Source organism: Eremothecium cymbalariae, chromosome 1 (assembly GCF_000235365.1).
Source record: "Eremothecium cymbalariae DBVPG#7215 chromosome 1, complete sequence".
In the NCBI taxonomy this organism is placed as follows: Eukaryota; Fungi; Ascomycota; class Saccharomycetes; order Saccharomycetales; family Saccharomycetaceae; genus Eremothecium; species Eremothecium cymbalariae.
In genome coordinates, this window is record NC_016449.1 from 163,539 (window position 1) to 189,734 (window position 26,196).

General features: G+C 40.2%; 7 protein-coding genes across 7 annotated transcripts; 3 read left to right on the forward strand and 4 right to left on the reverse strand.

Annotated features, from left to right (window-relative positions):
- Nucleotides 1-1,380: 1,380 nt before the first annotated feature.
- TOF1 (Tof1p) lies at nucleotides 1,381-5,157 on the forward strand (the record flags this gene model as incomplete). Its single annotated transcript, XM_003644109.1, has 1 exon — nucleotides 1,381-5,157. The coding sequence occupies one exon, from the start codon at nucleotides 1,381-1,383 to the stop codon at nucleotides 5,155-5,157; it is 3,777 nt and encodes a 1,258-aa protein (XP_003644157.1).
- Nucleotides 5,158-5,210: 53 nt separating this feature from the next.
- On the reverse strand, nucleotides 5,211-6,698 carry AVT2 (Avt2p; the record flags this gene model as incomplete). Its single annotated transcript, XM_003644110.1, has 1 exon — nucleotides 5,211-6,698. The coding sequence occupies one exon, from the start codon at nucleotides 6,696-6,698 to the stop codon at nucleotides 5,211-5,213; it is 1,488 nt and encodes a 495-aa protein (XP_003644158.1).
- Nucleotides 6,699-7,118: 420 nt separating this feature from the next.
- Nucleotides 7,119-9,236, reverse strand: SEC2 (guanine nucleotide exchange factor SEC2; the record flags this gene model as incomplete). The annotated part of the gene is made up of 1 exon (XM_003644111.1): nucleotides 7,119-9,236. The coding sequence occupies one exon, from the start codon at nucleotides 9,234-9,236 to the stop codon at nucleotides 7,119-7,121; it is 2,118 nt and encodes a 705-aa protein (XP_003644159.1).
- A 469-nt stretch (nucleotides 9,237-9,705) lies between these two features.
- On the reverse strand, nucleotides 9,706-15,981 carry BNI1 (formin BNI1; the record flags this gene model as incomplete). The annotated part of the gene is made up of 1 exon (XM_003644112.1): nucleotides 9,706-15,981. One exon carries the CDS (start codon nucleotides 15,979-15,981, stop codon nucleotides 9,706-9,708), a length of 6,276 nt encoding a protein of 2,091 aa, XP_003644160.1.
- Nucleotides 15,982-17,293: 1,312 nt separating this feature from the next.
- Nucleotides 17,294-19,006, reverse strand: ALP1 (arginine permease ALP1; the record flags this gene model as incomplete). Its single annotated transcript, XM_003644113.1, has 1 exon — nucleotides 17,294-19,006. One exon carries the CDS (start codon nucleotides 19,004-19,006, stop codon nucleotides 17,294-17,296), a length of 1,713 nt encoding a protein of 570 aa, XP_003644161.1.
- A 1,493-nt stretch (nucleotides 19,007-20,499) lies between these two features.
- Nucleotides 20,500-22,203, forward strand: LYP1 (lysine permease; the record flags this gene model as incomplete). The annotated part of the gene is made up of 1 exon (XM_003644114.1): nucleotides 20,500-22,203. One exon carries the CDS (start codon nucleotides 20,500-20,502, stop codon nucleotides 22,201-22,203), a length of 1,704 nt encoding a protein of 567 aa, XP_003644162.1.
- A 707-nt stretch (nucleotides 22,204-22,910) lies between these two features.
- Nucleotides 22,911-25,913, forward strand: PIK1 (1-phosphatidylinositol 4-kinase; the record flags this gene model as incomplete). The annotated part of the gene is made up of 1 exon (XM_003644115.1): nucleotides 22,911-25,913. The coding sequence occupies one exon, from the start codon at nucleotides 22,911-22,913 to the stop codon at nucleotides 25,911-25,913; it is 3,003 nt and encodes a 1,000-aa protein (XP_003644163.1).
- Nucleotides 25,914-26,196: the final 283 nt, after the last annotated feature.

Sequence of the window (26,196 nt, forward strand, 5' to 3'; positions counted from 1 at the left end):
CCCCCCCCACCTCCAGTGACGCCTTCTCCACTAACTTCACACTGATTGTTTCCGATCAGCCAAAATAGCTTTTATGTCCTGTAGACGGAACCAAGTCATACAGTCACACAATGCAATTCTATACGAAAACAGAAAAAAGTCGTGCTTTTGAAACCTTAATCACATCGCTACTGGTTTCATAATTAATACCAGGCTCACTCGAAGATTAATTTGGTTTTCCAAATCAGGCATCCCGTATAACAAACCTCTTTTGAACTCGGAAACTGGCGCATATGGCACCCTATCATACTTCCAAAAACAAAAAAATTTCCATTGAATTTCGCAAAACACCTTTTCGCAGATTTTATCACCTAGGGATGAACTATACATCCTCTTTCAAGCAGAAAGACTGCATTAATTCTCCATTTTGATCTAATCCCCCATTGCCGCCTTAAGAATCTGCAAAGCCCCTGCCGTCAAGTTTCGCGCTGTGCCTGCTGCATTAAATGCAAGTCTCGAAGCAGAAATGTACGCTCTGCAACTCGGCCCCGCTTGAGACACTTTTCGCTGCTACATATATGGCACAATGCTCAACATAAAACTATGTACACATTACCTAACCCCTTCCTATCTAATACGCCATTACCTGTTTTACCTCATACTGAGTTATTTACTCCTTGATCCTATTTCTCTTGACAACCAACCAATCTTATTATTCAAGTATTACTCGAGTAACTACCGTCCACTTAGCGACAAGCCGCGATGTGTGACAGGCTGTGCTCTTTCATTGATTTTGCCCCAACTCGAAAACACTCCTGATACGGATTTAGTAATTCAGTTTTGGTCTCGGGATGTCAAAAACGGTTACTTTTATTTAGTTGCATATTTAGGAAACCTGTAGCTTAACCGCCAAGATGTCTCGAGCTCAAGGTTTTTTCGATTACTCACTCGGGTTCTATCAAATTAACCTGAAACTTTTTAAAGCGAGGAGGAGAGGAGAAGTTTTGATGCATTATTTAAAATGGTCTGGATCTAGTGTTGCCGCTAAACGGAAACCGACGCAAGATTATGTAATAAGCATTGTGTTTTTGTGTCTGGTTTTTGGTTTTGTGGATGGGGGCTGGTGTTTACCTAGTAGGGAATTAACAGTCACGTGCTGAAACACGTAAACAAATAGAGTGTCACGTGACATACGCGTAAAACAAACATTTGCGATATGCTTTTGAAAGGGGAGGATACCGGCCGATTTGGATAATTTTTATTTTTAAAAAACGGTTGTTTTTTCTAAAATAAAATAAAAAATGTTGATGATAAATGTTGATGATAATAATGGTATTCATAAGACCAGTATTTGGCTTACTTGTATAGATAAGCAGGGTACACTTTTCGCAGAGGAAGAACATGATTCAGGAGAGTGATGTAAAGAATATTAGGCTTGATGGGGGGGTTGGGGATGTCTTGCCGGAGACTATATTGAAGGCGCGCATTGCGTTGTTAGCCACTGCAATTGGTGGACCGGATCATAGTTCAGAACAGGAACCTCCTCCTTATCGATTAGGAGATGATTGTTTGGCCTGTTTAAAGGATTTGAGGAGGTGGTTTACACTTGTTGATGAGAAGCAAAGACGGTGGGATGTAGCACGGGCGGCAGCGGAGTTTAAGATACTTGTTGATGATTTGATTCCGATTCTTGCTGACTGGGAGGAAAGAAGTGCCAAAGCTGTGAAGCAGAGTCGGAGGTCGGGAGGAACAGTGGGGGATTATTTTAGGAACAAGGGGTATTACGATAAGGTTGCACTGAATGCATTTCAGTTGGTGGTATGGATGACTTGGCCTATTATGTTGACAGATGAATCTTCTCAAAGCCATATAGCAAATTACTCAGATTTGAAAAAGCATCAGTTGATATACAAGAAGATGTTATTGTCTTCTAATGGCGGTAAAGTTGTGAAAGCAGCTATTCGATTGGCTTCAGATATCATACGGATAGATAGGCTTCAGCGTTCCCCACGAGACAATGCGCTTCTTCGTCTCGTTCTTAACTTTTTGAGAAATATCCTTGCCATTGAACCCAGCGAAGTAACAATTAGTAGTAAGCAGCGCACCGGAAATAGAGGCGTTAGTGCTGCGGAGTTACTACCACCGAACGTGTCAATGGATGACATATCTTTGAATAACGTTGTATCGACATTCCAACGGAGCAAAGTTTTTGCATTTTTACTCACAATTTCGAGTTCGATTAACAGTGAATTCGATGCAGAGTACGTTAAAATTCCTTTACTAGAGATTATCTTTTATTTAACAAAGGATCTCAGCCACGATCATTTATTTAAGTGGCTAGATTCGTCTGAGTCATCATTACCGGCAACTGTAGATCATCAGAACAAGGGTTCATCAGTTGGTCATAGACCAAAAGTGATTTCACGCGCAGGAGAAGAGTTGAATCAGTTACTCGTCAAGGAGCGTGACCTCAAGCGCTCACAAATTAGAATTTCATCAACAAGGCACTCTCGTTTTGGTGGGTTTTTCTCTATCCAAACACCTGACAACGTGCGGTTGACTGTATCTAATAGCCACAATATTTTAGATCAAGATGCTGCATTGAAAACCTTGGATAATCGTAAAAAGTGGAATAAAGCGGTGCGGAACCCTGCTGACATTGTTCAGGGAGTTCCGATTAGTTTTCTGAATAGTGCTGCTTCATCGACTTATGTTACACAGGAGAACGCTAAATGTCTCAAGCGTTATCTAGACGGCTTTATTACATCTTCTTTTAATATTCTATTTAAGTTGATTGCGGATCATTTCACTACGGATGAGTCGAACCATGTAATGCTGAATAAAATCCATTTTTTGTTGTCATATTCATGGTTTCTAAAATACCATAGGATCAGTAGTGAGAAATATAATATAATTGATCCCATTTCTGTCTCACAGGCTTTGCAAGATACTTGTTATATTCTGTTGCCTAAGTTTCTCAGAGAGTCGTACGAACAAAAAAATTGGGCTGTTGTGCATGCTGCACTGTTGGCTATCACAGAGCTTCTGATGTATCTTAATCAATTGGATAACCCAGAATGTGAAGACACCGTCGATGATATAATGAGTCGTATGTTTAGTGATGAAAATATTAAATTATTGTCTAACATACCCAAATCAGCATCTTCACATTCACCACAGTATGTGAGAGCCTGCGTTAACTTAAACGACACAATATTCAAAACTATAGAGAAATATGAGCGTAATAACAAAACATTGACTACAAAAAGCTTCGGGAGATATAGAGGTGGTCGGTTTACCGCCAAGATGGATAGTTCAGCAAATGAAGCTTCTAAACAAGGGACCGCGCAAAATGAAGATCAAAATAATGAGGAATCTTCCAATGATGACAGCGATATAGAGGAAAAAAGTACATTTAGGATGGCTCAGATAAATTTCCAAAAAGTGTTAAACGCATATATATACGCTGGAACTATTGATACTTACGTTAAGTTTCTCCAACGTTACCAAGAGTTGGAGGGAGATGATATCAAAAAAGTTATGCGATTCTTAAATTACGTTACCATCGACGTTCAAGAGGAAACATTTCTGTTCAGAATTGACTTTATTATTCTATTAAAGGACATGTTAAGTCCAAATGGATTAGACTATGGATCAAAGAATAGGAAATATGTTCTCGATTTCGCAACCCATTTCATGTCAAGGTTAAAAGAAAAACTAAAAAAGGCCCCTTCTTGGTATGTCAACCTATTATTTCCTAATTTGCACGACCGTCAATTAGGGCATTATATGCGGTACGGCGAGCATAAACCTATTATTCAAGGTCTCCGCCGTGTTGCCTGCCCAACCCAGTTTAAACCCAGTAATGACCACAATTCTTTGTCTGGAGGGCAGCCGATAGATTTCAAATTAGGAATACTGGTATCAACACTTATCGATGAAGGTAAAAGAGATTTCGTTACTCAAATACATGAAAACTTCACAAGAACATTAGAGTCATACAAAGAAGTTGCTGGCAAAGAAATACATGAAAGATTGACCTACCCACGAAGTGACTTCCGAAGTGACATGTGTGATATGAAACGGGCTCTTCTTTTTGACGGCGATATACGTGCTCTGGTCCTTCTATTAGGCTATCACCTTCCATTTTCTGAGAAAGAACAATGTTATATGGGCGGTCAATATAATTTACTAGAATTGGACAATATATTAAGCGTACTGGGTAAGTATTTACTTATCCCATTCCATACTCCCAACGGATTACAATCGTCCTCTTATTTAGTTCGCCCAACCGTGCCCCGTGGAGGTATTGCGCATAATGATACTGTGGAGAACTTAACAGATTACCCTGTAAACGATTCTCAAAATATTAAAGCTAATGACAAATTAGACGACTATAGCGATCGTTATTTTCAAGATCTGGAACGCATTGAGGAAAGGCTCGCTGGGAAAAAACTTCCTAAAGGTACGGCGAAAGCAAAAGCGAAAGCAAATTCCAAAAAGGGAAAGAAATCCAAGGTCAAGCAGTTTGGTGTAAATGATGAGCACCTGCCTCGCAATATCGACAAGAAGTTACAAATTGTTAGCAAGGAGTTGATAAGTGACTCCGATGATGAAGATAATCTACTTCTGAATCCCATATTTTACGAAAACGAAATGTATTTGAGGTTCCTTCTTGACAAACACAATGGGCAGCTTCCAGCTGATATGTTTGCCGCATTTTCCAGATTTTCAAACGAGAGACTGCAAAATGGAGGCACTACAGTGGGAGATTACAGCACATTATTTAACGGACCAGTACCCCAGCTGGGAGATATAACGTCTCATGATAAAAATGGTTCGCGGAGTACATCAAAGTACATGTTAGAACCCAATACTCGAAATAAATTCGATAAAATAACAAATGACTCAGATTTGAGGGACTCTCCATTCAATGATGATGGACTAGAAGGTTCAAAAAACATAGATGTACCTTTGAGCGATTTTGAGTATGACAGTACATCGCCATCGAATTCAATCCCGCCAACGGATACTGTCTCGACGGTGTCAGTTCAAGTAGCTTCAGTACAGTTACCAAAAAATACAAAAGGTCGATCATATAATGAAAGCGATTCTGATGATGCTGTGGTCCCTCGAAAGAAGTTGCCAAGATTAATGCTTTCAGATGATGAAAGCTGATGATATATCGTTATAGATATCTATATGTTTGTATTAGATACAAAAATTAATTTTTAAGCTTCACAATGCTTAATTTCAGTGCCGTATATTGCAGAAAGGATTGTCTGGGTGCTACTGACAATCATAATACTGAAACCAAACATAATGCAGGCGTAATAGGGTGTCCTTTCTTTTAAAGTTTTGGTTTTTCCTGTTAATGCTAGAGTTGTAGCAGGGGGAAGAATATATGCCGTTAACGAGGCAGTTGTGGACCCAACCAACTCAAGTAGAGCACCCAAGTTGCAAGTAGTTAATGATATGCTCATACTAATAAAAACTAGTACAGATGTAACGATGAAGTGTTCTTTGGTGGTCAAGATAATACTTTCAGAGTCAGCCGACTGAAAATACAATAAGTCTCGAACAACGTCACGTAGAACAAATATTTCTAACGGGAATGTGGTCAGCATGTTAAATCCAAAGCAGAACCTTGCAAAGTTGATGAAATTATCATTACTTGGGAAATTATTTAAAATGTTACCCTTAGTTTTGTCTTTAAACGTTAAAAATCCAACATAACCTGCTATGAGACATACCAGCATGGAAATAATGCAACTGATATGAGTTAAGTTACCAAACCTTTTCAAACTAGGATTTTTTAATGAGAAAAATATGAAGCTAGTATTATGGTGACACACCAACGCAAAAGAAATGATTGAAATCCCTTGGAAGACTCTTGGTGTAATGAATGCCTCTTCCCATGTAAATTGTCCTTTATATTCATCTTCCACCTTAGGTGCTCGGATGATTACAAGTGCCACAATTAAAAGCAAACTAACTAATGCTAACATTGAAGCTTTCGACAACTTAGATATATTCCTATTTAAGGATAATGGATATGAGATGAACAATGTAACCACAGATATAACCACATTCCTGCGAAATAATTCTGAATGACTTGGGAAGAATGCCTTCAAAACATGAGGAATACTGTCCCCAATTATAATGCAAAATCCAACACACCCACCAAAAGCAAACAATCCATTAACAAATAGTATCAATAGTTTCCCTTTAGTACCCATAGCAAACTCCACGCTGTCTTGATAAGTGGTTTTCCCTGTCAACTTCAAATTAATGACGATAAGCCTGATGGTCCAATCTACAATAATCGTCAATAATACAATTAGACATACCCCACCGATGAGCCCACAGTTTTTAATTGCAAACGGTTGGCCTATAACCCCAGCTCCCAAAATACTATTAGCCATATTCATAAATGCCATGTACATATTTGATTTCCCTCTATTTGGATTTGTTAATTGCGAAACATTTGGGTCTTCGAACTGAAGATTCAACTCTACATTATTCTGAACATTCTTATTGTTTCGAGCTCCACTGGTAGTTGGAAGCAGTTCATAATCATGAAATGTTGATAATTCAAATTGTAAATCTGACGATACAGGTATAGGTGATGAATGTCTTGTAGATTTTGAAGTGCATGCTGCCGGTTCAGGCTCACTGCTGTCGAGCTTTTTGTATGGCTGCTTACTCGTACCTTTCATTTACCGCAATGATAATTGAGAATGAGTTATAACGTGGTTGGCATTTCCACTATATAAGGAAGTACAGATTATTACATATAACCGACATGTCATGTTACTTACTAGCTGTCTATATGATTTTAAAAGCAATAAGGCAGCAAGGCGTCTTTTGGGCAGTTTCAAACCCGTACACCATTACAATATAGAATGTTTAAAGCCAAAAACCATTAATATTCTAATTAAAAAATTAAGCTCTTAAAATATTTTCAGAATTACTAGGCTCTTCTTTTGCTTCATGATATGAACTATGTGTTCCATTAGTATCCTCAGAAAAATCTGTGGCATCGGTCGAGTTTTCGTCACCCTTAGGTTTGCTCTTAGTTGATGTCAAACTGGATTTCCTACTATCTTGCGATTCCAATGTCGCTACTTCAGAATTTTCTAAGCATGATGATTCAGTCTGTGGTTTAGATTTGATGGGTTCACTATGCTTTTCATTAGTTGTAATTTTGCTATCAGAAGGTCGTTTAGAATCCTCAATGGAATTTTTTGTTTCTCCTGCTCTTCATGCACCTCCTTGACCTCATCTGACTCTTGCACCTCATCCACTTCGTCCTCTATTTGTTCTGGAGGCACAGGATGACTTCCCTCGTATAAATTCGTTCCTTTTTCTACTACATTGGGTCTCGATGAAGAGTTCACGGTTGAATCCGGCTTTGTCGTGGGCTCAGCCATCGTTTCTACACTCTTCTTTTTATTCAAAGCTGCCTCATTTTCGAGATTTTTCGAGATACCCTGTTCAATTACCTCTGCCTTTATTGTATCTAAGGTCTTTTCGCCATTCTCAAAGTCAAACTCCTCATCTTCTAATCCATCTTCATGCTGAAACACAAAGAAGTTCTCGCCCGATTGTGGGGAACATATGTCTTCTGTCCAATTCTGTGGTACAACTGAACTTCTAGTAGAAGTTACCACTTTCGCCTGCGCGGACATTGGTGCTACTTTTAACTGTATAGAATCCTCAAGGGTCCACACACCAATGTGACACCAATGCAAAGAAGCCCGCAATTTACATAGATGAACCCACGACCTTTGAACGTTTGTTGAAGGGAGACCCTTTCTTTCCGAGAAATCGGTAACAGTTTCAATCCTAGGCGTCATTCTAGTGGAGGAAGATGTTCTAGACAAGCCACTCATAAAGCTTAGCCTCTTGGAACTTGTTGAATTGGCCTCTTTGTTTGAAGCCGAATTTGTTGTGCTATTACGGTCAACCTTAGTAAATTCATCGCTACCTGGTCTTGCACAGGATAGAGTAACATTTTCCAAGTTCCAAGCTCCCGATTTTAAAGATCTTAAAAACGCAAAAATTTCACATGTCTGTCTTACCTTAAGTAGACAGTAATGGCACAAAGGATACTGAGTTTCGGATGTGGTGGAACCGTCTTCATTTTTTTGTAATGTTTTTAATACGTATAGCCTTCCATGTTCAAGAATGTCATTGCGGGATTCCGAACAAAATGCGCAGGGATCTTGAATAGCGACCGGGGGCGAGTTCGACGGATAATTAAACATCTTAGCATTATCCACTTCAGTGACCTTATGGCTATTACTTTGGGGGGATGCATAGCCAATGCGGTACGTTTCATTAATTCCACTAAGAGGTTCCACAACAACTAGTCCGTCGATCATCAAGTTCATCAAGTTCCTTCTAACTAGCCAACCTAAACCGGAGGCGGCATCGAGCCGTAGCACAGGCTGAATTTCGTCCAGGACTAACCTACGCAAAAATTTCGAATCATGCCTAGTATCTTTAATGCCCTTGCACATTGGCAATACTGCCAAAAATCTAAGGTATTCTGTATATAATGGGATGTCATACCTCAAAGATTGCGCTAACGGTGAAAATAGTAAATTCATATGATGGTGGTGATCATAAATCAAGCCTGGATTACCTAGCGCCTCCTTATCTAGGGATGCATTGGATCCATTACTGCCTTCCATAATTATAGATTGTCTATAGCTATTCAAAGTATTGTGTTCATCTTCAACTTTGTATAGCACCTCCTTTAAATTTCTTAACTGGATACTCAAAGTATCTAACAACATATCTTTCTCACGTAGTTGTTCCTGTAACTTCGAATTCAACACCTCAACATCGTGCTTTTCCTTCCTCGCATTTGCAACCATACTATTCGCCTCATCAAATAAAGAAGTCGTTAAATCCTCTATTTCTTTATTCAACTTCTCTGCAGCACGTTCTGCCGCAACACGGACTTCTTGTGCCTCAACTAGCTCTCGCCTTTTAACCGCTAATTCCTCTTCTGTATAAGCTAACTGCTTCTTTGTATCACTAAGCTGTTGTTTCAAACTATCAAACTGACTTATAGAATCCTTTTGAGCTGACAAAGCCTTCTTGGCTTGATTCAAATGTTCTTCTAATCTCGATTGTTTGTCTATACTTTCAATCAATTGAGTTGAAAGCGAGGATACCTGTATTGAAATCCGTTTAGATTCCTCCTGCTGTTCTGTCATCCTCTTTGATTCATCTTGGTCTGACATCTTTGACTTTTCAAACTTTTCTTGAGTCTATATAGTGGATCCAAACATTCAAATGAAGCTTTGTGAACTGCTGGCAAATTTCTACTTATGATCTGATGTTTGTTTATATAAACATATTAGTGGTGAAACACAACTATCACCAAAATATTCAGGAACCTAGAATCGCAAAAAAGCCCAAACCGTCAAGAACGATGACGCATAACCGATGGTTGAAACAATCATGAAAGGACTATTTAAAAGTTGCATGGGATCTGCGAGGACTAATGTAATGTACTGTGTGCGCGAGATATGACTGGAGAGGGGCCAATTTTAGGGGAATGTTGAGTGGAACTGCAATAAAATTAAGTGCTATACTTTTCATTTAAAGGTACACACAGGAACATAAAGTATATATATGTATGTATATATATATTTTATGATGTGCACTATGGGTATCATTTAAGAAAAAAAGGGATGGAGTGGGCGCATTTTATGTATCTGCGTCAACGTATTTATCATTTAAATCATCTTCAGAAGTTTCGTCGGTAGATGGAGTGCTGCCTGTCCTGAGGGTGTGGATGGCGGAGGGGGTGGTGATGGGGATGTCGTTGTTAGGTGATACAGACTTGAAGTTCGGTGTAGATTCGTGATTCTCGGTGCTACGCACGGCTTCCATTACCTCGTTGCTAGTATTGTTTCCACCTGATTCTTCAATGAGTTTTTTATTGCGACGCTGTCTGACTTTTTCCTTGTGTTCGTCAAGGAGGGATTTTCTGTCCTCAGTGTGGTCGTCGCTGCTTCTCAACTCTTGCAATAGGTTTCTTGCTCTATGGGTGACAGCGTCTTCATCGAGAATCTTTTTGGACGGAGACTCAGATGAGTGGGACAATGCTGAAGAAACACTGCCTTTTTCGGCGCTTATTGGGGCAGATGGAAGATCATGGTCTGGGTTCAAACCCTCGACATCGGCAGTAGCTCCTACTGTTGATGTTGGTGATCCAAGGATTGCTGGGTTACTATCTGACTGATCATCCAATCCATCGGATTGGATGTTAGCCAATTCTTCGACATCCAATCCATCAAGGATAATGGAGCCGGACTTTTTACCATCCATTAGCTTCTTTCTTGCCAGTGCGCGTTTCCTGGCGGAAGATGGATCAGCCTTGGAGGGCCCTGCATTTTTCAACTTTTCCAGCAACCTGTCCATTACGTCCCGGTCATCGCCGGATGCAGATATAGACGAAGTTGAGAGACTACTACCTCTCCTGGAAAATGATGTATCTATCTGAATATTCTTTCTAGCTCTCTTTTGCTGTTCTTCGATCATTATTTTACGGCGCTCATAAGCCCTTTCTTCCTCTTCCATTTTCTTATTGAACTCTTGTGCTCGCTTATATTCTAAAATGAAGTCCGCAAACTTTTGGAAGAAAGAGTTCTTTGCAAACTTGTCATCGGAGTCCTCCCCAAACAACCGCATTAGGCTTTCAAATTCCATTAGAGAAAGTTGAACTTCGTCAGCTAACAAGTTTGCCCTCTTTCTAGCTTCTGGTAGTACGGGCAACACTTTGGCTAATACCCTGTCATTCGGATGGAATTTGGAAGAGTCACTTAAGTTACCAATTTCAAGGGATCTTTCAACATTTGTTACGGTAGAGCAAAATTCACCACAGTCGTTGGCTAACTGTTCGATAGAAATCTTGACAACTTGGAGAACTGGTTCTAATTCTTGCAAGAAAACATCAAAGCCTGGATAATTAGTTCGAACAATTTTTTCCACATAGTTTAAGAAGGTCATGCTGTTCTTCTCATCCTTAATAAAAGTCAAACGTTGCAATGTACTCAACTTGAAGCCTTGAGCTTGTTTCGATGAATCATTCATATAGTTACCAACAGCAAGAATCACATCAAAGACATTACGCAAATTTTCTGATTTTTGTATCGCACCAACAGCTTTATCTAGACTCCTTAATTTAATGATCAGATCGTTGTAGTCTTTTTCATAAGTCGTAATCAATTTTAATGCACGCATACGTGAATTCCAATAACTTTGTAAGTTGACTATCAAGTCTAAATATAATTGGTCTGCACGTTGCAATTCGTTTGGATCTTTTTCTGGTTGCTTAGCCTCTTCCACCGAAGAAACCCCTTCCCAGTCGGTGGTGTAAGGAGCAAAGCATCTCGCCATGTTTATTGAAACTTCCACAATTTCATGTTTTGATAAAAATTCAATCGCACTTTGAGTGTTCAAGAAATCTTTGTCACATTTTAAAATCTTTGTCACAATCTGATCAACAGTTAGCGAAGAATACATATGTAAATTAATTCCGAATTGCTGTGAAATATCTCTCGATAAGAATGTGACTTTATTCTCATCTTTTTTCCTGCTAATCAATGACTTTATTTCTCTTGCTGCAAATGCCTTCTCAAGTTCTGTTAAGACGCCCCTTTCATATAAGTCGTCAGCAAACTTCTCTGCTCTTGCATTCTCCCAAATAGAGTTATCTAGATCGTCAATTTTTTCCCAGTGTAATTGTTTTAATCTCTTCTTCGGGCGCGGATATTTCTCAAACAGTGATGGAGATTGGGGCAGCAATGGAGAAGGTGATGATCCCTTATACTTTTTAGTTCTTCCTAATTGAGGTGGTGGTGGAGGTGGTGGAGGTGGTGGCCCTCCTGGTGCTGCTCCAGGCTTTGTTTCAGCCGATATGTTACGAAATACTGGAGGCTGTGGAGGAGCCAGTGGTATGGATTCATTTTCATGATCGTCATCTTGTACAGTCGGTGTAGGAGGCAGCGAAGTATTCCCAAACAAGTTAGCCGGCAAAGCTGGAGCTGGAGGTAACGGTGCTGTTGAAAGGGAGATGCCCTCGCGATTATTATTATTATTATCATTATTATTATTATTATTATTATTATTATTATTATTATTATTAACAAACATTGGTGGCAGCGGAGGAGGTAGAGGAGCTTTAGATACACCCTTTGAAACATTCTTGGATTTGGAATTTCTCTTTGAAGGACTCATAGGAGAAATGGAATCTTCACCGTTTTCTATCCAGGGAGTTTGACCATCATTAGCTGTATCGACTGCCATACCAGTGTTCGTTCCTTTTGAAAAGATGCCAATTCCAACAGCATCTTCAGATTTTGCGCTCTGTGGGGTTGAAGAACTAGTGGCAGTATTTTGAAGAGAGTCCGGACTTTGAGCAACATGAACCGGAGTCATCTTTTGAGATACTTCATCAACAAAGCTAGAAGATTTTGGCGTGCTGTTTTTCTTCATCCGGTTTACGAATGACTTTCTGTGATAACCACTATTGCGTTGGCTAGAATCACCAGCACGAAATGCGGAAGAGCTACTGAGACGTTTAGCACCATCTTCTGCAGGTTGAAGATTAGTACCCGTGCCATATTTCTGAGACAAACTTTCCAAAAAGCTAGTATTTGACGTTGTTAATATAGAATCACTCCTTTCCATTGCTACACTGCCACTGGGGGAAACACCATGCTCACCGACAACACTATCCTCGTTGTTCTTATTACTATCTTCAGCAGTTTCAGCGGAAAGTTCATCTTCGGCATCAGTGGAAAATGAGGATGAAGCAAATGTTGAGAGGGATGCCTTTTTGAAGTAAGAAGATGGTGAACCCTCAACTACAGTAGATGGCAAAGATGTATTATCAATGTTAAAGTCATCTGTGGATATAGATGTAGAAATATCAGCACCACTATTGGCAGTGGTTGGATCAACCTGGCACTTTAGTCTGTTTAATTCCTCCAAAATCTTTGTCATTTCCTCGATCTTTGCATCTAAGCGAGCGGGGTCCAAGACACATGAATCTAACGAATTGGGAGCAGTAGAATTAGAGGCTTCACCGACACTAGCATCACCATCACCTTCACGGTCGGTTTCTATGAGCAGCTCAGATTCCATATTAAAATCGATTCCAAAGCTCCTGTATTTTTCCTCTAAATCACGCAACCTATCTAATGCCTTAGTTTTCTTTTCGTAAAACAGTTCATTAACCCTCTCTTCAACGTTAAATTTGGAAATTTCATTGCTTTCTTGTTGAATAACAGCTAGTCTTTGACGCAAAGCTGCCAATTCTTTAACTTTTTCGCTACGAACATTTCTTTCAATTTTGGGTGGCGATTGTAATCTTGGCAAGTCTTCAACCTTGGTTTCCTTTTTGAACTCAGCAAAGTTCGTCATTTCCAGCATCAGTGCTTCCTTTTCTATATCATCCATCTTGGATCTTAACATCTTCAACCTCCTGTTTGGTGCAGGTACAGTTCCAAACCTTCGGGAATCTCTAGTTAGATCCTTTTCGGTTTGACGTAACCTATCTTGTAAGGCCTTTTGAATTGCCATTTTCTTTTCGGGTTTCAGAGGAGAAGGCGTTTTATTATTAATCCCATCGGGTGATACAGCATCATTACTGGCATCGTTAGGTTTAGAATTTAAAATCGTTAACATTTTCCGCAATTCCACTTCATGTTCATGCTTTTCTAAAAGATGCTTCTTTTTTAAATCATGCAAATCTGCTTTTAGTTGATCTGTAACACGATTACTCTTTTCCAAGATACGTTGTAATTGTTGTACCTCACCTTGCAATTGACCAACAAGACCATCTTGTGCTTGTGCGAGTTTGGTTTGGAGATGGTCTCGTTCCGCTTTCATTTCTTCGCACTTTTTGGTCAATTCACGAGATTCCAAGATTGCGCGACGTGCTACTTCATCAGTCTGCATAGCATCATACAACCTTTGTATTGCGCCATTGAAGCCCGATTCAGTATCAATTGATGAAAATGTAACATTGGAAACCAAAGCATCAAGTAATTTCAACTGTTTGCTACCTTCCGCAGGATCCGTGGATTCTGAAAACGCTTTGCTACTCCACAGAAATAAATGCTGCATTAAGGATAACAGATGTGCCTCTGACTCCGTGCCCTTATGCCTGGTCCAAAAGTTGTTCCATAGTGACTCAGGATCTTTCATATCTACAGATGAATCCACCGTGGAACTAGCCATAAGTGAATTGTAGTCATCCAAAGTCCTATCTTCAAACTTGCTCACTTCATTTTCTAATGCAGGATATTTTAGCAGTTCCATTTTTTTAATCACTCTTGATAGACCATAGCTTTTCAAACGCGACCTCAACAGGTTCCTCTGGTGTAAATCGGGATGGCTGGAGCACAATAAGTTTATCAAAATCATAGAATACAATAGATACTCGAGTACAGTGTTTTCACCGTTCTTGTAGTCCTCAGAGGCACCAACAAGGGAGCCCATTCTGCCTCTACCATCTAACGTATATTCTAAAACATAAAGCCATTGTTCTATTTTTTTGGCAATAACATGTAAATCAGCTCTACCTGTTGGTAAGGACCTCCTTTTGTTAGTTTCGTGAAGCCTGCCACGTAGATGAATACTGGATGAATATTTTGACTCTTGATCCAAAGCATGCAATACAGGGAATATTGCATCGAAATCCGTATCTGCAGTCTTCAATTCATCGTCAGTTAGCATGTACAATAGGGTTTCTGTTGCAATCCTCCGTGTGGTTAACCTAATCGACAACAAACCCTCCACAACAGCGCTTATTACAAGTTTAGAACTCAATGCCGCTTGCATACCCTCACGCAAATTTGTCAAAACTCTTAAACATTTATAATATGCAGTTTCCTTTTCTAAGAGATCGCTGTCCAGTAAGGACTCCAAAGACTCCCGTTGGGCAAACTTTATCAGTCTATTTGCAATAGCAACTTGACCCTGAGCATCTATAAAACCAATTACCCAGTCTATACTCTCTGTCCTTAAGGAAACCCAAAGATCATTTAATTCATACGCAGTAATTCTATCTGATATGATTTTTCTTACGTAATGGTCCGGTGATAAATGCGAAGGATCATACGATACAGCAAGCTGCTTGGCACTGTTTTGAGAAATAGATCTTGCCGACATGTTGCTCGAAGAAAAGCTTCCTCGAGGTGATTTTAAATGTACCGAGTTTGATAGGGGATCCGCTACAGTACTCTGTGGGACGTTGTTTTTCATCCGCTTTAGTTCCGCCTGCAAATCCTGCTTAACCATCAACCATTTTTTATCAAGATCATATCCCATTAATTCTCTATGGCTATGCACAGAAACTGAGTTGAGGATATTTCTCTTTTGTAACAATTCCTGATATAACTCCTCGATCTCTTGAGGATACTTGGGCTTTTCCAAACTCAAGTTGCCATCCGAGTCCGTGATTTTCTGCAACAGTGTGACTGAAGAGAATGAATTATCTGAGTTATTAGACTGGTTTGTAGGCTGTCGGGATAAAGTATGCTGCGAATGCTGCGGCTGTGGCAGCAGCAGCAGCTGTTTATTGCTGTTGCCACCAGACCACTGTGATGATCTCTTAGAGTAGGAATATTTCGATGGCGACCCTAAACTTACCGGCCCCGACGGAGTACGTGACTGCGCAATCTCATCAGCATACTGAGATAGACTGGACGTGTTCAGCGTGCTATGTTTGCTTAGCGGCTTCGCCGTAGACAGGTCCAAACTCGACGGAATGCTGACTTTCTTTGGAGAAGAAATATCAGATGTCGCAATCCGCTGCTGCGATAGAGCAGAAGAGCTCCCCGTCAGCTTCATCAGATTCGAAAACAGACCCCCACCTCCACCGTTTATCGGTGTATTCGTCCCACCATGCCCGTTGGAAAAGTGTGAATGTTGCCCCTTCGAAGACTTATTGGAATGTGTAGATCTCTTCATTTACGGCAAAATGGATAGGATATATCAAATTGGGTGTGCTCACTACTATACCTTCCTATATCTCTCTCTCACACAACTACGCACCTCTCCAGTGTGTACTTCGTACTCTTACTATATCACAAAACAATCTCTTTCCCCGTTTCTCCCTTGTTACAATAAAAAAGGGAGCCTTTGGGATTCAAACAAATCTAGTGACCTTCTCTCACACAAAAACTTAGCCAGTAAAGGTATATATACACTATCTTTTTACAACACCTGTCCGCTCTCTCTTCTCTTAACACTGTTCTTAAACTTCTGAACCGGAGGCTAACGGTTTCGCCAAATGTCGCTGTAAACTTCAAAGCAGTGTGTATGCCTACAGCCTAATATAAAAAAACTCTTAAAAATTACCGTAATCTCTCGACCCAAATACTCACTGGCAGACCTTATATTTAACCTCACAAAACACGCTACCTTTGCAATTCACTTTAGTTACTTTTAACTGTTATAGACAGTAAATGGTTTCGAAAGTTGGCGTGATGATCAGCTATACTATTTAATGTTGAGCTGTTTTCTCTTGCTCTAGAAACTATTTTTGTGTAGTCGTCGCGGGATGGCAAATAAATAAAACGAAAGCATTAAGGGCTTATGTAAGCTATAACGAATCTCATGGTACACGGTGTAGAATAAGAAGGTAGTTCCACGTAAGGGATAGTATGGAATGGCATTCTGATTTGGTGTCATTGGCGGTTGGCTGGGCATTGTGCAGCTGTGGTTTGGAAGGTAGCCCTCTTTTTGGAAGGAATGATGTGTGGGGTGGTTATTGGTGGTGCCAGACAGACAGGCAGACGCAGGCAAAATCGGATAAAGGAAAGGTTGACAGGATCCATGACATAAGCAGTGGTAGCGGATATTCTGTGATAAGAGGTTTCACAATGACAGCGTTGGTATAATGGTGCTCGTAGTGGGGATAGATGGGGGTGGGGGGGGTGGGTTGAGATGGGATGGTATATAGGGTTTAGAAAATAGAGAGTTTTCATAGTTGATTACGTATGGAAATTCATGATGTATGGAGGAGGGTGGTAGCGTGAGAAATGGTGGAACTACAAAATTAAACATAATGCTGTGTGAGATGGGGGGTATTAGAGCTAAAACAAGATGTGGTAATAATTTAGTGTGAGTTACAACAATAAAAGATCATATAATTTTAGGGTTCTTATGCTTTTAACTAATGATGGATTTTGGAGGTTAATATGTAGTATGAGTTTAATCGGCACTTTTGACTGAACAAATATAAAGGGCGGGGGAATAGTGGGGGAGACAAAGGATGGTTCTATGAAAATGATTGCCAAAGCTTTTGCAGTAGAGTTTTTGGTTCATCATCATCGGACCAGACGAGAGCGTCTATCTCTCTTCTATCTGTGTCGATGTCTACATCTTCTTTGCGGAGGATTAGCCTCGTCTTGAACAGAACTTGAAAGCCTAACCAGCAGACTATAAACAAGAAAACAGAAATGTAGTCTGCGATGAATTCGCTAAAAACGAACTCGGGGGCAAACGAATCGAAGCCCTGAATTAGGATAATTACAGTGATGAAAAATGCAGCATAGTAGGCCCCCCAGGGCATAAACTTTGCTTTGAAAGGCAAATCATTACGTGAGATGCCACGATCTTTCAACACCTGCATGAACCTAATATGAGAAAGGGAAATCAACAACCAAGCGAAGAATCCTGCCACAGCAGTGATGGTCAATAGCCAATCAAACACCTTTTTGGCATTCTGTGAGATGTTCAAGTATGCCAAACAACCAAATATCGAGGAAGTCAAAACGGCATAGAAAGGAACACCCTGTTTATTAGTTTTTTTGAACAAAGATGGGGCCAAGCCGCTTTTACTCAACCCGTATAAGACACGGGAGCCGATATAGATATTCGAATTGCCAGCGGAGAGAATGGTGACCAAAATCACACCGTTGAAAACACTAGGCAATACTTTTGTGCCAGAGTTCTGAATGGCCATGACAAATGGAGAGGTGTTTATATCTGAATCCGAAGTAGTACTCAAACGCGGATCAGTGTATGGGACCAACAAACCAACAAAGAACAACGACAAGATATAAAAGAACAAAATTCTGAAAAATACCTTGTTGATGGCCTTTGGAACGGTCTTTCTGGGGTTCTTCGACTCACCAGCAGTAATCCCAACTAGCTCGGTTCCTTGGTAGGTAAACGCCGCCTTAATAAGAGAAGAAACCCAGCCCAAAAACCTAGCCTCGTACTTATTGCTAGAGATCATCCCCATACCCCAGGGACCAGGGTTCTTCCAGTAACGGAAACCAAGCGCGCCTTCTGAGGAACCACCGCATACCATTACTAGAGCATATATCAAAAAGCCAAAGATAGACAACACCTTAAGCGCAGCAATCCAAAACTCAATCTCACCATAGAACCTAACGGGTATCATGTTACTGGCTGTTAATAAAATCCAAAAAACGACAATCCATACTGAAAGTGGCACCGCAAACGTCCAATACTGAATCAACTGACCAATGATAGAAAGCTCCAATGCAAAAGTCACACACCATGAAAACCAGTACAAGTACCCGTTAGCTGCCCCCAACGCAGGGGACAGAAACCTCTGTGTATACATAGTGAACGACGACGTCACCGGAATGAACGTCGCCATCTCTCCCAAAGATTGTGTCACACAGAACGCAATTGTACCCATAAATAGGTACGCCAGTAAAGACCCGACTGGACCAGCCACTCTGATAGGAGATGCAATACCCATAAACAACCCTGTACCAATCGTCCCTCCTAGGGAAATCATGGACATGTGTCTTGGCTTCAAATCTCTCTTAACATCCGGATCATCATTACCGTATAGCGATTCAACCTCGCTCATATTCTCCTGGTTTATGAAAATCCCCTCGTTCTTCGTCTCTTTACGATGATGCAGCACATCTGAACTCTCAGACGATTCTGCACTACGATCATTATGCTGCTTCCCCGCTGGATATGTCTCCAATTCAACATTCTCAACCATCTTCACTAAACTGCCACTTACAATAAACCCTCAAAAGCCAAAACTTGTAAACCAACTCAATTGTTCAATATCTCTAGTATTAAGTACAAAAAAATCCAACCAACCTGTGTGAGCTACAATAAAAATGGACCTATACTTCCCTTAACACGCAAATTTAAAAAAGAAAAAGGGGGAACACTAATATATTATGCTATCACACTGATTAGCTATGACGATGATGATTATTACTGTGATTAGGATTGTCTGTAGACTAAACCGAAAATCGATTAATCTAAGATAAAAAGGGTCCAGTGATGATTTTGTGATATCCAAAAATAAAATAGCGTCCTCCAAGCCCAAACAACGGTTTGGATTCGAGTTCAATGTCGGTACCGTCAACACCTGTACTTAGAGGAAAGATATTCGAAGACACCTGCACTTAGAGGAACAAAAGTCTCCTGCGTTTTTATAATCTCGAAAATGGAGAAATAAAAACTTGCTCCTTCCCTCCTCAGTTAATCAAGAAACACGACTATGACACAGAACAGATCATGCTTTCTGATAAGGCCGCATTAGCTACCCTCTTAAGGCCTTTTTCCGCTTGACACTAATTTTCACTTATCGACAAAAAAGAAATGCCGGTTTGTTCAAGCAAGCCGTTCAACTTGTACTTCTGCTACAAGGTCACTATAAACACGAACCAAAAAAGGGTAGTGGTGAGTTTCATAGGAGAGATCGCGTAGTATAGTAGTAGTATGGTTGTGTTTATGCTGTATCTTAGATGGCTAGCGATGCGAGAAGGGCTTGACAACTTAGGACGGAATTTACGTTTGGCATAAATTTTTTGCCAGCAATGGAAAAATGATTTCCCTTCTTGAAAGGCATGGCGATAAAACGTTAAGCGAGAACGACGTGGATTAGGCTTGGAATGGTAGGAAATTTTAGATCATCTGTGTGATCGTAGTGTTGGTCAAGTCAGAATGCTCGTAGTAAATTTTTTATGTAGGCAGTAGATAATACATATGCAATAGGACGCGATAGGAAGTGTTAGAGAGAAAGCCGGGAGGGATGGGTCATAAGACAGAGATGGGCTCTAGAACAATGCTGGGAGGACGCTGATAGCGAGAGCAGCTACAGATAACTCAGCTATTATTCGACGGTCGAGCGAAAGCATGTTTCTATGATCGTGCCTATGGGTTAGGAATGTGTGCACCGCCGTGCCTTCGGAGGCTGAAAAAGCAATGGGTATTTCTTTTTCTGCGAGGCATGGAAATTATTCATCTCTCGAGAAACTAGCAGGATATTATTACAGCGACGATGAGTAACCAGGCAGGTCAAGCAGAAACTGTGGGAAATTCCATTGGTATTAGGTAGGGGGGAAAATTATCTAGTGGGAGGAGAGGATTTTTGAATTAAATGTACGAACTACGTTTTTACATTAAGTATAAGTTAACAAATCGAGTGCTAAGACAGGAATAGTAGTTGGGTCGAGTCCGTGTATCGAGGACAATAGTATGGGAGTTATGGCTACGAATGAGACAATAGTATTGGAAACGTTGACGAGGGAGAGGTATTCTAAGAAGGCCAAGGGAAATAATGGGAGTGAGATAGCGTTAGAATCTATTACGCCTGATTCAGGAGATGAGTTTCCGGAGGAGCATGAGCAGGAGGGGGATTATCATGAGACGGAGGTTAAGAGGGCGTTGAAGGCTCGTCATATTTCGATGATTGCACTCGGAGGTACGATTGGGACGGGTCTTTTTATTGTGATTGCATCACCACTAAGAACGGCAGGGCCGGTTGGGTCTTTGATTGCGTATATATTCATGGGGACGGTTGTATATTCTATTACGCAGTCTTTGGGTGAGATGGCGACGTTCATTCCGGTGACGTCGTCGGTAACGGTATTTTCCAAGAGGTTTTTGTCGCCTGCTTTTGGAGTTGCAAATGGGTATATGTATTGGTTTAATTGGGCAATCACTTTCGCGGTGGAGCTTTCAGTTGTTGGTCAAATCATCAACTATTGGACAAGTGTGGTACCTCTTGGGGCGTGGATCACCATATTTTGGATAATCGTCACTCTGTTAAATTTTTTCCCGGTGCGGTTCTATGGTGAGATTGAGTTTTGGATTGCATCCGTTAAGGTCATCACTATTGTCGGGTATCTGATTTATGCTTTCATCGTTGTTTGTGGTGGTTCGTCTCAAGGGCCAATCGGGTTTAGAAACTGGAGGAACCCTGGTCCCTGGGGTACTGGTGTGATTTCGAGCAATCAGACCGAGGCTAGGTTTTTGGGCTGGGTTTCTTCTCTTATTAAGGCGGCGTTTACCTACCAAGGAACCGAGCTAGTTGGGATTACTGCTGGTGAGTCGAAGAACCCCAGAAAGACCGTTCCAAAGGCCATCAACAAGGTATTTTTCAGAATTTTGTTCTTTTATATCTTGTCGTTGTTCTTTGTTGGTTTGTTGGTCCCATACAACGATCCTCGTATGGATAACACTTCTGATACCGATGTGAATGCTTCACCTTTTGTGATTTCGATCAGGAATGCTGGTACTAAAATCTTACCGGATATCTTTAATGCCGTTGTATTAGTGACTGTCGTATCTGCAGCGAATTCTAATGTCTATATTGGTTCTCGTGTGATTTACTCATTGGCTCAATCGGGAAATGCTCCAAAACAGTTTGGTTATGTTAATAGACATGGTGTACCAGTGTTAGGAGTTATGGTTACTGCGCTTATGGGTTTAATGGCATTTTTAGTTGTCAACAATAATGCCAAAGCTGCCTTCAATTGGTTGGTAAATATCTCTACGTTGGCAGGATTATGTGCATGGCTATTCATATCTTTAGCGCACATTAGATTCATGCAATGTTTGAAGCAACGTGGTATTTCGCGCGATGCCCTACCTTTTAAGGCTAAATTTATGCCTTGGGCTGCCTACTATGCTGCATCTTTCGTCTTTGTGATTATATTCATCCAAGGATATACTGCATTTTCCCCTAAATTTGATGTAACGCAGTTCTTCACTGCCTACATTTCCCTGATGTTGATGCTCGTCGTCTTCATCGGTTGCCAGATTTACTACAAGTGCAGATTTCTATGGAAACTTGAAGACATTGATATCGATACCAATAGAAGAGAGATCGATGCCATAGTTTGGGAAGATGATGAACCTAAAAATTTGTGGGACAAATTTTGGAGCACTATTGCTTGATAAAATAACACTAAACTCATGTAGCTCATCCATCTCCTACAGACATTGCATTCATGAAATTAAAAAAACTATACCAAAACCAAAAACAAATTGCGCATTATTCCACACACTTTCCATGTGAAGATATACTATGAAACATTATCTCATAGAATCTGATTGAAGGAAAACATAGAATATATATACTGTTCACAATAATATAATAAATAGTGAGCATTTTTCAAGTTTTAACCAGTTTTGATTTTCTCTAGTAAGTAGCTCATCTTCAAGAGACTGCAGATAAAAAAAGTTATTCTTGGTAACCAATATACATATATTATATCAAATCATGCAACCAATACAAACACCGTAAAACCCCAACCAATTGGCAATTGCAGCTCTACTTAACTAGAAGTTGTCTAATAATTAGTTGTATTAAGTGTGATGCCCGCTTAGGGCAAATTTTATGTCGTACAAAATGACGGTTATCCTTGCAGCTTTAAAGACATACGTCTCGCTTGCCACTTTGACATACAGCAGGAATTTGCATAGTGTAAAATAATTCGACTCAGTCAATACTTTTCCAGTGGATCGAATTGGTTTGGTAGGGGCTTTCATGTTTATAGTATCTGTCTGAGAGCTGGGTTTGATATTTGCATTAGGTAAAAGAGGGTTCTTTTTTAATTTTAATTGGGGAGGTATTTATTTTAATCGATAAGTTGACTGGATTAATGACGGAAACCACAGGCAGTAGAGGCACTGAACAGGAAGATGAGGGAGTTCCTCTGTTTGTCCCACCTGGATCTAATGAATTACTTTTAAAATTTATAAATTCAGCTCACTTTACTATATACCATAATATTGAATACTTGACACGTTATGCGGGTAATATTGGTATTCATCATTACATATGTCAGAAGCTCTTAACATTTCCACATACAGAGTTACAGTTTTACATCCCGCAGTTGGTTCAGGTGTTGCTTACTATCGAAACGGAGTCTATGGCACTTGAAGATCTGCTTCTTAAGCTTAGCGGTGAAAACCCACATTTTGCATTATTAACGTATTGGCAATTACATGCGTTGCTTTCAGATTTGGCGATGGACCCTGAATCATATGGGTTTCAAGTCGCTCGTAGGGTTATTAATAAATTACAATCGGTTCTTTGCAGCACTAGTTTGGTAGTACCTGAGTCTAAGATCAACGAGAACTTATTTCCTTCTATTGTTCTTTGTTCTATGGTACTGAGCTCTTTTGCTTGCTCCATGTTGGGTCAGTATGCCAAACCTTTGGTTGAATCACAGGGGAAAAGGCAAAGAAGCCATGTTTTTAAATTGGCGAAGAATGCTATGCGAAATATAACCAAGAATTTAACGATTAATAACTCTCTCACTAATACGAAATTTTCAACAGGTAAACAAACAATTAACCATCATGTTGATATCGTTGAGTCTACAAATAGAAAAGAAGATGCATCGTTCAAAAAACCTAAAGAAAGATCTGCTCCGTCGTTGGATTTTGATATGATTGATAATGTGGGGAAACAGTTATTTGAAGACAAACTATCCAACTCTATTGTTCTTCCCAAGAGGCGGCAGAAGATTACTGACAAATCTTATATGCATAAAATATATAAGTCGAAAATTTTGGGCCCTAGGCTGAACACAGGTGATGAATTTACCAACTCGATGCCCAATTTACATGCCAGCACATATTCCAGTTCTTCATTGGGCTCGTTCAGGGAACGAAAGTCGTTCGACTACCAAAATACTACTGTAGGTAATAAAAATGGCGGTACTGAATTCAAGAAAGGTCATTCAAGAAAGAGTTCTCGCCATGGTGCTAATATTTACAATCTGGAGCCTTCTAATTTATCTACCACACAGAAGATTAAGATTTTAAAGTCCAATTACTTTCGTTGCGAAATGCAGTTTGCGATTGCGTTAGAAACAATATCACGTAAATTGGCTCAAGTTCCAGTTGAGGCTCGTCTCACGTCCTTGAGAGCTGAATTGTCTATGTTAAATAAAGATTTGCCAGCGGAAGTTGATATTCCGACTTTGCTACCTTCGAACAAAAAGGGAAAGCTGCATAGGATAATGCATGTAGCCGTTAATGAAGCACAGGTACTAAGTTCTGCTGAAAAGGTCCCCTTTTTAATCTATATTGAGTATTTGAGAGATGATATGGATTTTGATCCAACAACAGAAAGGAACGAAGCTTTGTTGAGAGAAAAACCCGAAGATGGGAGTTTCATATTCGATTTGAGCTATATGGATGCAAATGATAACCAGGACCTATTTTGTAATGGTGATGAATCTGTACGGGTCATGTCTGAACCTGATCCGCCCACTATAAGGAAGGAGGTTGACCTAGGAGATCTTTCTATGGTTAAAATTACAAATCAAAACGAAGCGTTCTCTCAGAGACATGAATTATTGGTGCAATCTGCCGAGAAAGTTCCACCTATTCCTAGCAATTCAAATTCTCGCAATTCAGAACTGTCTTTTGTAACAAATCTTGATGCGATGACTGAGAAATTACTTGGAACAGAATTGACTGACACAACAGAAGTACCAGCTGATCTAGCCACTCAAGTGCGAATTTCCGCCATGATGTTAGCCCAATTAGACAAGTCCCCACAACAATTATCTGATACCACTAATCAGATCCGAGCCAAGATAATCGCTTCCATGCAAGAAGTACAAGATAGGTTTGGATATTACGACCTACAATCTGTCCATGGCATGGCTGGTAAGCGTAAATTGGAAAACGATTTGAAAACAGGAGGCTTATCGATGACTGATAAAAAGGACACTACTTATTTAGGCGATGACTGGACTACTAAGAAAGAAAAAATTCGTAGTGCATCTCAGTACGGTCATTTCCCAAACTGGGACCTCTGTTCTGTTATTGCAAAATCTGGTGACGATTTGCGTCAAGAGGCCTTTGCTTGTCAATTAATTCAAGCAATGGCAAACATATGGAGCCAAGAAAAGATTGACGTTTGGGTGAAAAGAATGAAGATTTTGATCACCAGTTCGAACAGCGGACTAGTAGAAACTATAACCAATGCTATATCCGTGCATAGTATCAAGAAATCCCTAACAAAACAGATGATCGAAGAAGGTGAATTAAACGAAAGGGGCTCCATTGCCACACTATGTGAACACTTTGTCCGCTCCTTTGGCGATAAAAACAGTTTCAAATATAAACGTGCCCAAGACAACTTCGCATCAAGCCTAGCTGCCTATTCTCTTATCTGTTATCTTCTACAGATCAAAGATAGACATAACGGTAACATCATGATAGACAACGAAGGCCATCTCGTTCACATTGATTTCGGATTCATGCTATCAAACTCCCCTGGCTCAGTCGGATTCGAGGCTGCCCCCTTCAAATTAACCCAGGAATACGTCGATGTTCTGGGCGGCTTACAATCTGAGCCATATAAAAAGTTTGTTCGCTTAACCAAAGAGGCATTCAAAGCCCTACGAAAATATGCTGACTTGATTACCAGCATGTGTGAAGTCATGCAGAAAGATAACATGCAGCCGTGCTTCAATGCCCGCGATCAAACAAGCGTTCAACTACGCCAACGCTTCCATACTGAGCTAACTGAAGAAGAATGCGATGATTTCGTGGAGAACGTTCTAATCGCCAAGTCTCTCGGTAGCATTTACACCCGCCTATACGATCAATTTCAATTAATGACACAAGGTATATGCACGTAGTCCCACTAAGACCAAATCCATAACTTAATATAATCAATCGACATATATTTAAATGTATACTATGGTATGTTTTTACAAATATCAGCCCTTAAATACCCGTATCATCATCAGAAATGCGCTCGGGACCGTTATTAACCTTATAATAACCCATAACGTTGGTAATGACTGCTGTCCGTCTAATTTCACCACATAGCCTACTTCCAAAAACGGCAATTAACTCCTAGACTCTCATTGATTATATAATGCAATACTCGAGTATTATTGGTTGATGCACATGGTTAGC